This window comes from Rhinoderma darwinii, chromosome 2 (assembly GCF_050947455.1).
Source record: "Rhinoderma darwinii isolate aRhiDar2 chromosome 2, aRhiDar2.hap1, whole genome shotgun sequence".
NCBI lineage: Eukaryota > Metazoa > Chordata > Amphibia > Anura > Rhinodermatidae > Rhinoderma > Rhinoderma darwinii.
In genome coordinates this window covers 296,844,055-296,858,993 of record NC_134688.1, presented here as the reverse complement: position 1 = coordinate 296,858,993, position 14,939 = coordinate 296,844,055, and the positions used below count along the sequence as shown (strand labels likewise).

At 44.4% G+C, this 14,939-nt stretch overlaps 1 protein-coding gene across 1 annotated transcript in view; it reads right to left on the bottom strand.

The window, feature by feature from the left end:
• The window catches only part of HEATR6 (HEAT repeat containing 6), an 81,464-nt gene that overhangs the window by 11,336 nt on the left and 55,189 nt on the right, over nucleotides 1-14,939 (bottom strand). Inside the window, exons 15-16 of the mRNA XM_075853484.1 lie at nucleotides 12,746-12,880; nucleotides 43-165 (exon numbers count right to left, since the gene is read on the bottom strand). Of these exons, the coding sequence (XP_075709599.1) occupies nucleotides 43-165; nucleotides 12,746-12,880 (258 nt within the window). The remainder of the gene's footprint in view (nucleotides 1-42; nucleotides 166-12,745; nucleotides 12,881-14,939) is intronic.

The following is a 14,939-nucleotide window of genomic DNA, read 5'->3' as shown; positions in this document are numbered from 1 at the left end:
TTTATACACATCTAGAGAGGGAACACAATTGCAATCACCAACCTGTCGAAGACATGGAAATAAAATGTATACACCAAGAGCTCGTGCAGCTGCAGCCTTTACAAGAGGATTTTCACTGTGATTCAGACCAAGCAGCAGCGTTATACACAGTATCTGACGGTCATCCTGCAATAGTAAAAACATAAATGCTTATCTAAATTTACTACTTACAGTCCAGAAGATGATTTAGTCTACCTGTATATTATATTTGGAAATTACACTTTATAAATTTCCCATTACATTTTTGGACGTAGTTCCATAGGTTAGGCTTTTCAGGTAAGAAACTATGAATTTTAAAATATTTTATGACTGTTGAGATTGACACAGCACATTGAACATATTGACTAGTTTATAAGATCTGAGCAATGAAAATCTTTACAAACATCACAGAGTGATATTACGGTTAATATCGAATGGAAGCAGCCAGCTAAGATCGGCAGTGAAACTCAAACATGGTCGATCTAAATGCTCCCTAAAAGCAGCACCCCCCCATCCTGTACTAATTAGGTTATTGCGGATCCGGTCATTGGAATCTGGCACATAGGAGATGAATTCAATGGTACCCATGTTGTTCATCTATCTCTAGAGCATCAATCACATCTAATATTCTGAAATAAATTGAGGCCACTCTCCAGTTTTGCATAAAAATATAACATTAGCGGGGAAATTAATTGTAAATGTACATGATGCCCTAATTTTCACTCATTGTGCCACCGATTCCCGGGCACCTCCTCCTTCACACAAGATGGGTGCAGTGCTTCTCCAGACTACCCGATGCACACTGTGCTTCAGTAGTATTGGTTAGAGTGCTGCACACGTGAGGCATTCCAGGAAAATCGCATATATGCTGCTCTAATGTGATCTCAAACTTTTGACAAGCTGTTTGATCCTCATTAAGTTTTATGATCCCTCCAGACCAGCTAGTTTGTTTGTTTATCTCTAAATAGTACTTCCATGTGTCTAGTTTATTTGGTTAATAGCTGAACGAGCCTAATTTGGCCTAGATGTGAGTCATCTACTCCCCTTTAAATTTAGTTGTAGAATAAGGGGAAGGCACTCGTGCAGGGTTGGCACGAGGGCATAAATCATCTGTGTGTAAGTGTCATATTGTCAAAGTGTCCTGGCAGTTACACAGGGTAGGAGACAGGTAAGCTATGTGGACTAAACAAACAAACTTGCATAAAATTATTATATTTAACATTTTATCTGTTTTCCTCAAAAAAACAAAAACACCATGTTCACGAACTGACTTATCAGTGTAGCTGTTTGCTTACAATCCTACCGCCCATTATACCTTTGGTCAATTCTATCCATATCAGTCCCTCTCTCCTTCCCTCACCGATGTACAGCTCACATGCACTATTCACTTTCCTGAATCACCTTAACCCATCTCATCAGAAAAAAAATCGCTCTCATAAAACACAACCATCTGCTGTCTCTCTCCATTCTCCTGCTATTAGCCACAGGAGACATCTCTCCTAAACCCGGTCCTCCCTTTTCTACTGCTATGCTCAACCGGTTACCTGCCACACATAGAAACCCTGCTAATCTTCCTACCATTCCTTGTACGTCTTCTCCTGTCTCTTAACTGTGCGCTCTGGAATTCTTGGTCCATATGCAACAAATTCACTTTTATTCATGACATTCCTTTCTAACTCTCTCAACCTCCTGGCTCTTAGTGTCAGACAGGTGTAGCCATGTTTCTATGCTTCCCCATGCTGCTCTATCTTATGGTGGTCCCCATTTCACTCATGATCCCAGGCATGAGAACAGGCAGGGTGGAGGAGTAGGTATACTTCTTTCCCCACACTGCACTTTCCAGGTCATTCCCCCAGTACCCTCACTCACATTCCCCTCCTTTGAAGTCCACACCCTCAGACGCTTTCGCCCATTCTCCCTCTGAGTGGCAGTTGTCTTCCGTCCCCTGGCTCGCCCCGCCAATTCCTGGATAATTTTGCTGCCTGGCTTCCACAATACCTATTCTCTGAAACACTCACTCACTTCATGCGGGATTTTAATATCTCCATTGATAACCGAATCTGCTCATCTGGCCTCCCAGTTTCTATCTTTAACCTCCTCCCTAGGTTGGTCACAACTTACTAATTCCCCTACACATGAAGATGGGCATTCACTTGACCTGGTCTTCTTCCATCTCTGCTCAGTATCTGATTTTATTAACTCTCCTCTCCCACTTTCTGACCACAATCTTCTCTCCTTTACTAACCAAAATTCTCTGCCTCCTCAGGACATTTGCCAATTTTAGTTAGCACCTATTTCACCCTCCTCTTTCTTGCCTCAGGACCATAGTTCTATTTAATATCATTATATTTCCTTAATACTATGCCTTTTCCATATAAGAGTGATTTCACCTTTTATATAATGGTATTGTATTATACATATATATCAAAAATAATTTAGTCCATCAAACCCTGACCACAATTAATGTGACCATCACAATATACGCATATTTAACAAACATGTTTATAGCTGCAAAAAACAGAGGAGTATTGGTTTGTTTTATCGAGACCATAAATGATCTTTTCAGGCATCCCCCTTTTATAAATAAGTTTTTTAAATTATTTACCCCCCCCCACACATACATCTGCTACACTTCCACCAACTTTGCCTCACTGTTAGCACCGACCGCGGACAGCCATTACTTGGCATCCGTGGTGGCCATAGCAACAGGGTTTAGCCCGAATTATGGCGCAAGCACCCATCCCCTTTACTAGCATGTCCTGGGTACCTATGCCTTTTGCTAGCACCGCAGACGGCCATTACCTTATATCCGTGGTGACTATAGCAACAGGGTGGAGCGTGGTTTACGACACAAGCGCAGTTGCCCGTAGTAAGTATCTCCCGGCATCCTGCTGGCCATGACTACTGGACAACACCGGAAGTCACTGTCTGCACTTGCGCATTACATTGAATGATCGCAGGCTAAATGTACAGTATATTCTGATCTAAGTGCTGAAAGTACAAATAAAAACAATACAGCTTTCTTTGAGTACCTCATCTGCGACAATAGTCCACCACATGGCAATTACATCACTAATCGTTAGTACTAATTGCATAGACTGGCATCAGCTGTAGGGGAGGGGTTTAACCCCTTAACGATCGACGTATAGCCTTTTTACGGCAGCCGTTCGGGGTTGTTCTTCTGAAGCACCGCCTTTTCACGGCGGCACCTCAGAAGAACTTTTCCCGTATTGGGCGGGGAGCTCCTGAAACCTGGGCTGTTGCGAACAGCCTCGGGCTTCAGAGCAACGATCGGAGACCACTAGCAGTGGTCTCCGATCATATTTAACCCCTCAGATGCGGCGCTCAATAACGAGTGTCGCATCCGAGTGGTTTTAGAAGGAAGGGGCTCCCCTCTCTTACACCCCACTGGCATCCCGCGATGCAATCGCAGGGTGTCAATGATTTTTTTTTTTTAAACTCGTTTTATTAAAAGTAACTGTCAGAGTCAAACCATCACATACATCAGTAGAACATTACACATTCAATAGTACATATGTCAGAAGAATCAATTTATACAAAGGGAATACTCGCAGGTATTCATCATAATAACCCATGGTTCGCAGACCACTCACACATACTACAGGATTCTCAATTCCAACCAACCCGGCTTTTATTACATTACATCATGAGAATAGAATACTCCCACACTTCAATATTCTATCACCTCGCTCCAATCTTCTTATATTTCCTACCCTGGAGCACCTGGACATGTCATTCTTCCTAGTCTTTTACCCTCTCCCACCCCCCGCTTGTGCCAGATCAGCTGTCAGCCCTTGGACTGTGCAGTGAGTGAGACTCGATGAGCACCAACCATCCCAGATCAAATTAAATTTGGCCGCCTTGCCCCGATGTTTGTACACTATTTTCTCAAATGGAAGCATGTCATTAACCATTTTGCGCCATTGCGCTACTGTCGGGGATCTATCCGCCATCCATCTCATGGCCACCGCCTTTCTTGCCATAAACAGTGTTTCTCTGAGGAAAATCTTCTCATATAACGACCATTGCTCCTCATTTAACAGTCCCAGTAAACATATCTCAGGCCTGCAAGTTATCGTCCTCCCCATCACTGCCATTAATAATGTAACCACCTCCTCCCAAAAGCAACGAATCCGATGACAACCCCACATTAAGTGTATAAAGTCTGCCCTCATCTCTCCACACCTATGACATTGTGAGGACTCCATTCTTCCCATACGATGCAGCTTTACAGGTGTTAAATAACATTGGTGTATGATGTACAGTTGCACTAGTTTATTATTTGCAGCTGGTGAAACCAGCAGATGGGAGCCCTGCGCTTCCCTCCATTCCTCTGCTGTGAGTTGTGGAATTAACGCACGCCACTTATCCTCCACCCCCAGGGGCTCCATTCGCATCTTAGCCTCCATTAGATAAGAATAAATTTGGGAGACAACGCCCCTTGTAAACGGCGTGCTCAGCCTCACCACTAGGTCACAACTGGAATGAGTCACGGAGTTCACTGGGAATTGTGCTAATAGAGCATGGTACAGCTGTATGCAGTATAATTCATCCCCTGGCGGTATATTAAATGCCGCCCGAATCTCACTCACCGTCATTACCACCCCTTCTTCCGTTAGCAATTGTGATAGAGCGACTACCTCTCTAGCTGACCAGTAACTCTTCCCTACCAATCCGTGCAAATGGGGAAAGCTCGGATTATCCCATAGCGGGCTCTCCGCCACCACCCCCACATATCCCAGTATATCTTTAGCCTGTTGCCAGACTCGTCTCGCCAGCTTATGTAAGGGTAACAGGGAGCGGTGTCTAAAATCATGCGGCTCCAGTATCGGCCACAGATTTTTCAAACCCAGTACCCGAGCGAGATGATTCTCCGCATTAGTCTCTAGGGGGGGGGAGACCCATGAAATCAAGTATCTGAGCTGCCCCGCCAAATAATATAGAAAAACATCCGGTAACGCAGCCCCAGCCTCGTCTTTAGGTCTTTGTAAAATCGACAGCTTGAGCTTAGATCTCCCCCCCCCCCACACAAACGGCGCGAACATTGAATTTATTAGTTTAAAGAGCTTTTTAGGCACCAACACATCCATGTGCTCCAACACATACAAGAACTTTGGCATCACTATCATTTTTATTAAATTAACGCGCCCTGCTACTGATAAAGGCAGGCCCTTCCACACCTGTAGTTTGTCCCTTAGATACGTGACCAAGGGTGCTACATTTAACCCATACGATTTAGAGCTATCTCTAGCAATATTAATCCCTAGGTATTTGAACTCTGATCTTACCGGCAGTCCGCCAAACTGGGTACCCCATCCACAATTATCCTGTCTCAATGGCATCAGATACGATTTAGACCAGTTAATTAGTAGCCCTGAGTACCTTCCAAAATCGTTAATGAGGGAAATAGCCCTGGGGAGGGTTGCATTGGGGTTCGCCATGAACAACGCCATATCGTCCGCATATAATCCTATCCGGTCCTCTCTGTCTCCTATTCTAATTCCCATATATGCAGGATCCTTCCTGATGTTAATAGCCAATGGCTCAATGGCCAAAGCAAAGAGAAGTGGTGAAAGTGGGCACCCCTGCCTCGTGCCCCTATGGAGGCCAAAGGAAGGGGACAGGGCCCCGTTCACCAACACCTGCGCTCGAGGAGCTTTATACAACAAGGAGACCCATTTAATAAATCTCTCCCCAAACCCAAATCTTCGCAACACTGCCAGCAGATAAGGCCATTCTACCGAGTCAAATGCTTTCGCCGCATCCAGAGATGCCACCGCCCAGTCCTGCTGCTCCTCCCATCCAATCTGCGTCACCACCTGTACCCGCCTAATATTTTCTGAGGTGGACTTGCCAGGTATAAAACCGCACTGGTCTGAATGGATGATCTCTTTTATCACTCTGCATAGTCTACTAGCTAACATCTTAGTCAAGATTTTGTAATCTACTGTCAGCAGCGAAATCGGTCTATATGAACTACATTCTTCCGGCTTTTTGTCTGGTTTTAGCAACACTATTATGATGGCGTCACACATGGACTCCGGGAGAGCGGAGTTCCCATAGCTGTGTTCAAACAGGGCCAGCAATTGGGGGGCCAGCAGCTCTCCATATTGTAAATATACCTCCAGAGGAATACCATCCGGCCCTGAAGCCTTCCCCTTGGCCAACGAAGCCATTCCTTCCATAATCTCATCTAACGTAAATGGAGCCTCAAGCGATGCCATCCCCTCCGTTGTCAATGTGGGGAACCTCGTTCCATCCAAGTATCTCTCCATCTCCTCCATTCTATAATCAACTTTTGATGCATACAGCTGATCATAAAACTGTGTAAATTGCTCGAGAATCTCTCCCGGGGAGGTGTACATCTCATCTCCAGGCCCCGCAATGCCCATCACCGGGGGGGATCTAGAACTGTTCCGTACCATTTGTGCCAGGATTTTACCCGACTGATTGCCCAATTCAAAATGTGATTGTTTGCTAAAAAATAAGCTACGCGATGTCTTATCCCTCAGGATCTGTAAATATTGCCTACCCAGATTCAGCCAAGCATTTCGGTTAACCGGCGTGGGATCCTGAACAAATACCCCTTCCGCCTGTGAACATTGATATGCCATATTCTCCTCCTGCATGGCGGCTGCCCGTTTTACATAGGATATGGAGGATCGGAGACACCCCCTTAAATAGGCCTTAAGAGTATCCCACACCAATGACCGATTCTCCATCTGAGCATGTGCTTCTATAAATATTGATAACTGATCCGGTATACGATCATTCTGTTGGATGAGCTGAAGCCAAAACGGGTGTATCTTACCCATTCCCCTTCTGCCCACCTGCGGCCTTTTTAATGTCAATAAGATCGGACTATGATCCGAGATCCCCCTCGGTAAATGATCCACTGTTTCTATCTCCAGGAAAACCGCATGTGATCCAAATATATAGTCGATTCTGGACAATGCATTGTACTGCAGGGTGTGACATGTAAATTCTCTAACCCCTTCATGTGTCGCCCTCCATAGGTCTATCCATCCCATTTCTTTTGCCAACATGCTCAACTGAGTGGGTCTACACGGGCCTCTACTCCCATTCCCCTGCAGTCTATCCATATCTGGGTCCATAACCAAGTTGAGGTCCCCCATCATGATCACTCGAACCCCCGGGTAAGCTGCTACAAATCGGACTGCCTCCTGGATTACTGCCAATGAGGCTGGTGGAGGATTATACACCCCCAGAATCACATATGGGCATTCATCCATAACCGCATGTAGAAAAATGTACCGCCCCTCCGGGTCTACATTGGATTGCAGCAATTTCCATCGAAGCTCTGCATGTACTAAGATGGCCACCCCCCTGGAGTGCGAAGTGTGCGAAGCATGACCCGCCCATTGTACCCAGGGCTTATTCAACTGCGCCACAGTGTCCGGTGTCATGTGTGTTTCCTGTAGACACGTTATATGTGGACGTTGTCCCCGAACAGCAGCAAATATCATATGCCTCTTTTCAGCAGACCCCATTCCCCGGACATTCCAGGACATTAACCGTAATCCTGCCATTTCACGTTGTTAACACTCATTGAAGCCCCATTGTCCTTGATTCTCTCAACCAACCCCTGAGTAACAATTATCCCATTCCCGTATGCATTCCCCTCCATGTCTCGTATGTGTGCAATATCAAAGCCTTGTTCTGTAGCTATGTGAGTTGACTCAATATCCTCCATAACATTTCCATAAACAAACATTGCTCAACAGGAGCTAACCTTTGTAGCCTATACTCTAGGGGGTAGTTTCTACGGCTAGCGTGTTTCTGCCGCAAATACACTATCTGTATGAGTGTAGCGCCCCCCCGAGCCAGCATCCCCAGGTACTTATAGACACATTCTTAATACCTGACGTATAATATCAGTCCCCCATATCTTCCAATTAGAACATATACGGATGTTACTATGGGGCTTGAACTGCCAACCTTATAACATGGGCCTCATGCCCCCCATAACAATTTGCAGATAATATAGTACATCATCACATCATTATCTTAGAAGGATACTTTCAGCTGGAACGTCTGTACTATAAGCAATATGGGGTATCCATGAGTTCCATATGTCAGACATAACTTCCATCCTGCACAGCCACAGCACTCATCTTCGGGGAGATTGCCTATGCTTTCTCGTAATCCATTCTTCCGCCTCATTTGGATTCGTAAAAAATATGGCTCTGTCTCCATCCACAACCCGCAATCTAGCCGGATATGCCATCGAATAAGGAATCTGCAAGTCTCGTAGTCGGCGCTTGATAGGGACATAGGATGCCCTCTGTCTCTGCAAATCAGGAGAAAAATCCGGATATATGGACACAGAAGCATTTCCAAATCGAATCCCTCCGGCCTTCCGCGCTTCCATCAGCACCGTATCCCGATCTTTACAGTTCAGCATCCGAGCAAGCAGAGGTCTTGGGGGAGCACCCGGAGGTGGTAATCGTGCCGGGACCCTGTGCGCCCTTTCTACCGCATACGCCAGCGAGAATGGTGCATCCGGAAAGATTTCCTTCAGCCATTTTTCCACAAACTCTCCCGATCTCTGCCCCTCTGCCCTCTCCGGCAGCCCCACAATGCGGAGATTATTACGGCGCGATCTATTTTCCAGATCGTCGGCTTTCTGGCGCCACAAATCCACTTTACGGTGCAGATCCTGTATAGCCGCCGGCATATTAGCAGTGAGATCTTCCAAGGCCGAAATCCTGCCCTCTGTCTCCGTCACTCTTTCCCGCACATTTTGCAGGTCCTGCCTCAATAGGCCCACGTCCACTCTCACCTCATCTATCTTCGCCGTGAGTGTCGTACGTGTCTCAAGGATGGCTGTCAGGAGCTTATCCGATGCCTCCTGCAACGTGAGTCCCGCATCCCGTTCAGAGGGAGCTGATGTGGATGTCCCTGCCATTGCCGCGGCCTGCCCAGCAGAACACTCGCCGGCGCCATCTTGGATTACCACGCGGGCATAGGATTTCAGTTTTTCCGCCGCATTCATCGCTTTAGGTGGGCTCATCTTTTTTTTGGAAGATGTCCTTCCCTTCCGACGTAGCTGGTAAGGAATTTTGGCAACTTTCACGGATTACAGTACCGTCAGGAGGATATAATGCAGGATGCCAGCCCGGAGCTATCGCCACACACGTCCTCTCACATCAGTAGCTGGCCACGCCCCCGGGTGTCAATGATTTTTATGGGAGCCAGGGTCCTAACAAAGGCCCCGAGGTCTGCCTCTAGTGATTGCTTGTTAGGCCAAGGGCATAAAATTAATAAAAAACGTATTTCTCTACACAGGAGGCAGTAAGCAGAAACTTAAAATAAACGTTAGAAACAGGTTAGTGTCCTCTACAATACTCAGTTACTAGTTTAACTCGGACATTCTGGTGACAGACTCCCTTTAAGGTTTAAAATACCTTCGGTATTAAGGGGTCAAAAGAAGGCAGTTCACTGCTCATCAGCTGCTTATCAGCAGCACATCTATTACAATCCACAGTGAGGGATCTCCATCCTCATCATCTCTGGACTATCTCCACTGGACATGATCAGACCTACCAGCGGTCTGTGGAAGACCTGACATGGTGACAGGGGTTGTGAATAGCAACATACAAATGACCCAGACAACACTGACTACGGAAGTGTTTTCTTCAAATTTTTTCTCTGTTCACCTGTCAAACATATTGCGCAGCTTATACATTAGAACAGCTCCTTGATACAGCTTTTCTCTCAGGTTGCACCAGTTATCCTGGTGGAAATCTGTTTTTTTTGTGTGGTTCCCTGATGAACCTGTCATTTTACCAGGGGAAACGCGTTGGAACGGTTTATTATCTGTACTTATTTTGTTTCTGTTTTATGTGCAGTACCTCCTTCTATTAGAGAAACATAAGGCCAATGAGATCTGGAATGTAGCACGTGTATATTATTACGTTTTACAATACATCTTTTCCATCTGCTGAGGAATATAGGCCAATATGTTATTTATCTGAATACTACACTGCTTTTTATTTTTGTTGTTGACATATTGGTATCACTCCAAATCTCGCTGTGTGTTTGCACCTCCCCCATTCTCTAGACTATTAAATCGGATAAGCCATTAACAGGGCGTCTAGGGTATAGGTCGGAGATCATTACTCCGATTAGACAAAGTGACCTGGTAGGGTTTAACAGGGTCAGTTTGTTTTCCCTATAGCATTTTTTGACCCACCCTCTTTTTTTAAAGGACAACCACCTTTTTTATCAATATGAAGTAAAAGTTACCTTTTATTGTGTAGTTTTTTGATCAGTCATATTTTTCTGTGACTAAACACTTCTCAGTACATGTCTACCTATCAGACATACAGAAATCTACATGCCAATAACACTCAGCAACTCAGACACTCTACAGTCCCCCATCTCTTCCCTCTCCTGTCCCAATCTGGCCGCCAAGCATTAAAATAACCCTGTCAAAAATGCTTTGGATGAAGCATCCCCCCTGCACTCCAAATTACCAGACAGACAAGCCTGGCACTGAAAATCATGTATGGGTCCTATTAATTAGAATAGAACCTGTGCACAAAACTCGCTAAGACGGGCGGGAGATCGAACCTGGAGGAACATTTAATGTCATTTTTATTTAAAAAGAAGTCACTTACTAGTATACTTTAATTAAAAATTCAGTACCAAATGGTGCCCTTCAAACTCTGTGAACTGTTCCCAGAAGTCCTGGAGCTTTTCAAATATCAACTGATGCTCTGCTCGGGGACGCCAATACTGCTGCCGACGTCACTGCCCATATATTGACAGTGACGTTGGAAGCAATGCTGGAGTCCCCAGGGAGAGCATCAGCTGATGCTCTGCTCGGAGACTGCAGCCATAGGAATCCCCTGAATTCACTGTCCGTATATGGTGCTGATGCTCTGCCTGGGGACTCCCGTACTGCTGCCGACATCAGTGTCCGTATATGGACAGTGACTTCGGGGGTTTTCTATCGCTGGAGTCCCCGAGCAGAGCATCAGCTGACGCTCTACCTGGGGCCTCCAGCACTGATGCCAACGTCACTGACCATATACAAACAGTGATGTCAGCAGCAGTATGGGAATCCCCAGGCAGTGCATCAGCTGATGCTCTGCTCGGGGACTCCAGTACTGCTGCCGACGTCCCTGCCCATATATGTACAGTGACATTGGCAGCAGTGCTGGAGGAGTCCCCGGGCAGAGCATCAGCTGCTGCTCTTCTCAGGAACTCCAGCTATAGGTAACCTCTGAAGTCACTGACCAAATAGCGGGAGCAGTGCTGGAGTCCTGAGCAAAGCACTAACAGATGCTCTGCTTGGGGACTCCAGCAATAGGCAATGTGACTGCCCCTTGCGGTCATGCCATTGATACTATGCCGACACGAACAGCACATGAAACAAGCCCTCAGTCACGTGGGGCCGCGTCATCAATATTAGAAAGGCTCCAGGACTTCCGGGAACAATTCACCGTGGTTTAAACGGCACCATTTCGTAACAAATTTTTAATTAAAGTATATTAGTAAGTGACTTTTTAAATAAAACTATGAATGCAAAGCAATTTTTTGTCCCCGGATAACCCCTTTAATCCACTATGATTTTAACCACTTCCCGCACCATGCCGTAATAGTACGTAATACAGAGTGGGGAGAGAAAGTTGTGACCGCGTCATCAGCAACCGGTGTCGGCTGTAATATCCACAATTGTTTCAATAAAAACGGTTTATTGTGGAAAAGTAGATTTTGCATTGTTGTAACAACCCACAGAATAAAGTTAATGTGTAACTACACGTCCAACAAACTTCTGACATGTCATAAGTTTTGATTGGTGGGGGTCCGAGCAATGAGAGCCCCATCAATCTCTAAAACGAAGTGGCAGTAGCGCTTGTGTGCGATCAGCCGCTTAGTTTCAGTGTGGCCTTTTTCAGAAATCAATGTATCGGAGTACGGGCTCAATAGAAAGTCTATAAGCCCGTACTCCGATACATAGGCTTTCAGGAAAAAGCCGAACAGAAACTAAGTGGCTGAGCGCTCACACCAGCTTCGTTTTAGCAAATGGTGGGGGTCTCAGTGCTCGGACCCCCACCAATCAAAACTTATGACATGTCAGAACGTTTAGTTACCCTTCAAAATGTTATTTATATCACGCAGTGAACTCCATAAAACAAATCCCAAACTGACAATGGCAATATTGCGGGTTTTTTTATACCTCCCAAAAAAATAATAAACGTTATTAAATTACATGTACTCAATATATCTGCAGAATTTAGTTATGCAAAAACAAAACAATTCCTGCATCCTGAAGGCACAAAATAGGCTTTAAGGGGTTAAAATGGCTGCATCAAGTGATAGCCAAGGAAGCATTTTTAATGCTCTAAGATGCAATTTTTGAAACCACAATTTAATATAAAAAAATTGCTTGGATATCCAACTAAGGAGTTTGACCATGTCCTTGTTTGTTCGAGTGTGGCAAGTGTGTCAAGATGGGCACAGACAATTTCCTTTTCCCAATTATTTCACCGAAAACAATACCGTCTGTATTTTTATAGAACTTCGGAAACTGCTAATATGCTGTTTAGGTTGTAGCCCAAATAGAACTTCCTATTTCATTGAAATGCAGATATTTTATAACAACCAGTCCTGTTGTCGCAATGTAAGGCACAAAAAAAACCAAAAATATTTAGCATTTTCATGTATATCCGCTTACTGGTAAACTGGTGAAAGCCTCAGGCAAAACAGAGGACAAAGCATCGCAAGCACTCGTCTGCAGAGTAGGATGCTGCTCATTCTGTAGGGCTCCGGGCAAAGGACCACTCAGGATCATGTTCCAAAATGCTGTAGCCTGTTCAACAGGAAATAAAAGTTATCATTTATTAGCTGCGATTAATTATTGTACTTATTTTTAAACAATCATTAGTACAAAAATTCATCGTCTAGATCCGTATGAACTTTTCTTTGTGAGAGGACACTGTTCTTAGTGTATAAACAGAGGCCAACATTGGTTATCTCTACAGACTGCCTCAGAAAGACTGGCTCTGGATTAAAAAAAACAACATAAACAAGGTCCGCAACCAAGCCATTTATAGTTTAACTATAGTACAAGGAATATTTGTCATTTTTTTTTTACCATATATCAGTAAATCTGTAGTTCGTATGGTAGCCAAAGATTGTAGATTTTTTATTTACTTACAGAAATGTAGGCAGTTTTCTATTCTGATACAGCTGCCACAACGTCTTCACTTTTGAATTAGCTTCTCAGAAACTTTAACTTTATTATTAAGGCTAGGGCTACACATTCACTTTGGCAGCAACACAAGTCGCATAGCCAACGCTGGCTGTATCACATTAATGAAAGTGAATGTGGGTGCGTTGCGACCCACAGGTTACCGCGACAATTGCAAGATATCCAAACTTGAAGGATTTTTTGCGACTGTCGTGTCAGTTGCTGTAACCTGTGGATCGAAACACAGCCATATTCACTTTCAATAATGTGATATAATCAGCGATGCAGGAAGTGCAAAAAAGCTATTTTTGGCTGTGCGATCTGTGGCATGGATTTCTTTTTACACAAGTGCTCAAGTACTGGAGGCAGATGGACGATCATTTCTCTTGGGCCTACCATGAGCAGCGTCGAACTTCCGGTTCAATTATAATTAAAGCTACTCGGATTTGATCATAATTGTGCTTAGATGATCGTTCAGGAACACATTGGAACAGCTGGAGAATGAGTGGACAGATAAGCTGTCGGATTTGTCTGTGAAGGGGATTTTGCAGCCTGGAACGTGTTACAATACATGCAGGCTGCAAAGGCTAAACGGAGCAAAATTTTGAATGCAATAATAAAAAAAAAAGTCCTAACATTTTTCCATAGCCTTTGGGCTCCTCTTTCTATCCCCATAGCTCCCAAAAGAAGACAATCGACATAGGTAGCCACTAGTTGGTGACGATTCATGAGTCTCACTGGTCCTCTCTTCAAGGTATTCCACGTTTTCTTTTTTTGTTTTGTTACGCTGCTGTAATAAATGACAACTGTCTATATAGCGGTTTCTAGGTTCTTGTTCTGCACGTTGTAATGAGTCATTATGTTATTTGATATACACTGAACCTTGTACACTATTACCTATTTTTTGATATGTCTTTATAAGATAAAAACGTGATGTTTCAGATATACCTTTATGAATGCTAATAAAAACAAAAAGTACATGTTGTGAAAGTGTCAGATTGTCCCCAGTTTGAGTAGCTAATTAAAAAGAGACAACTAAAATGGTGATAGATGGTGTTATTTCAGGTTAAACACAGGAAAGAAAGAGGTTAAGACAAAAATACACAAAAAACAATTAACAAATCTATCACTAACTTCTGCTTTAGTAACACATGCTCTTTCTTAAAGATGGGTTGGAATCCTCTTTACACATTTTCGGTTCTCTACATCTGAATAGGTGAAATGTTCTGCTAGCGAATAGTAAACGTGATAGAAACAAACCGCACGTGCACATGAACAAAAGAGTTGACTAGGAGAGAACTTGTATTCTAAAGGCCCTTTTACACTGGGCAATTATCGGGCAGACAAGTGTCCATAGAATGCTCATAGATGATAATTGCCCTGTGTAAACAGGGCGGCGATCAGCAAATGAACGAGCAAACGCTCGATCTGCTGATCAAATCGTTTAAATAACTGAAATATTATCGTTGTCGGGAGCACATCTCCCTGTTTAAACAGGGAGACATGCTGCCGACATGATAGTAATGTATGGGGATGAGCGATCAGAGTAACGAGCGCTCGTCCCCATACTAGCTCCTTGTGAAAGGAGCAAACGAGCGCCGATCAACGATATTGACCGGCGCTCGTTTACACGTCCCGGTAAGGGCTGTGTAGGAGGACCTTAACATTTATATTATAT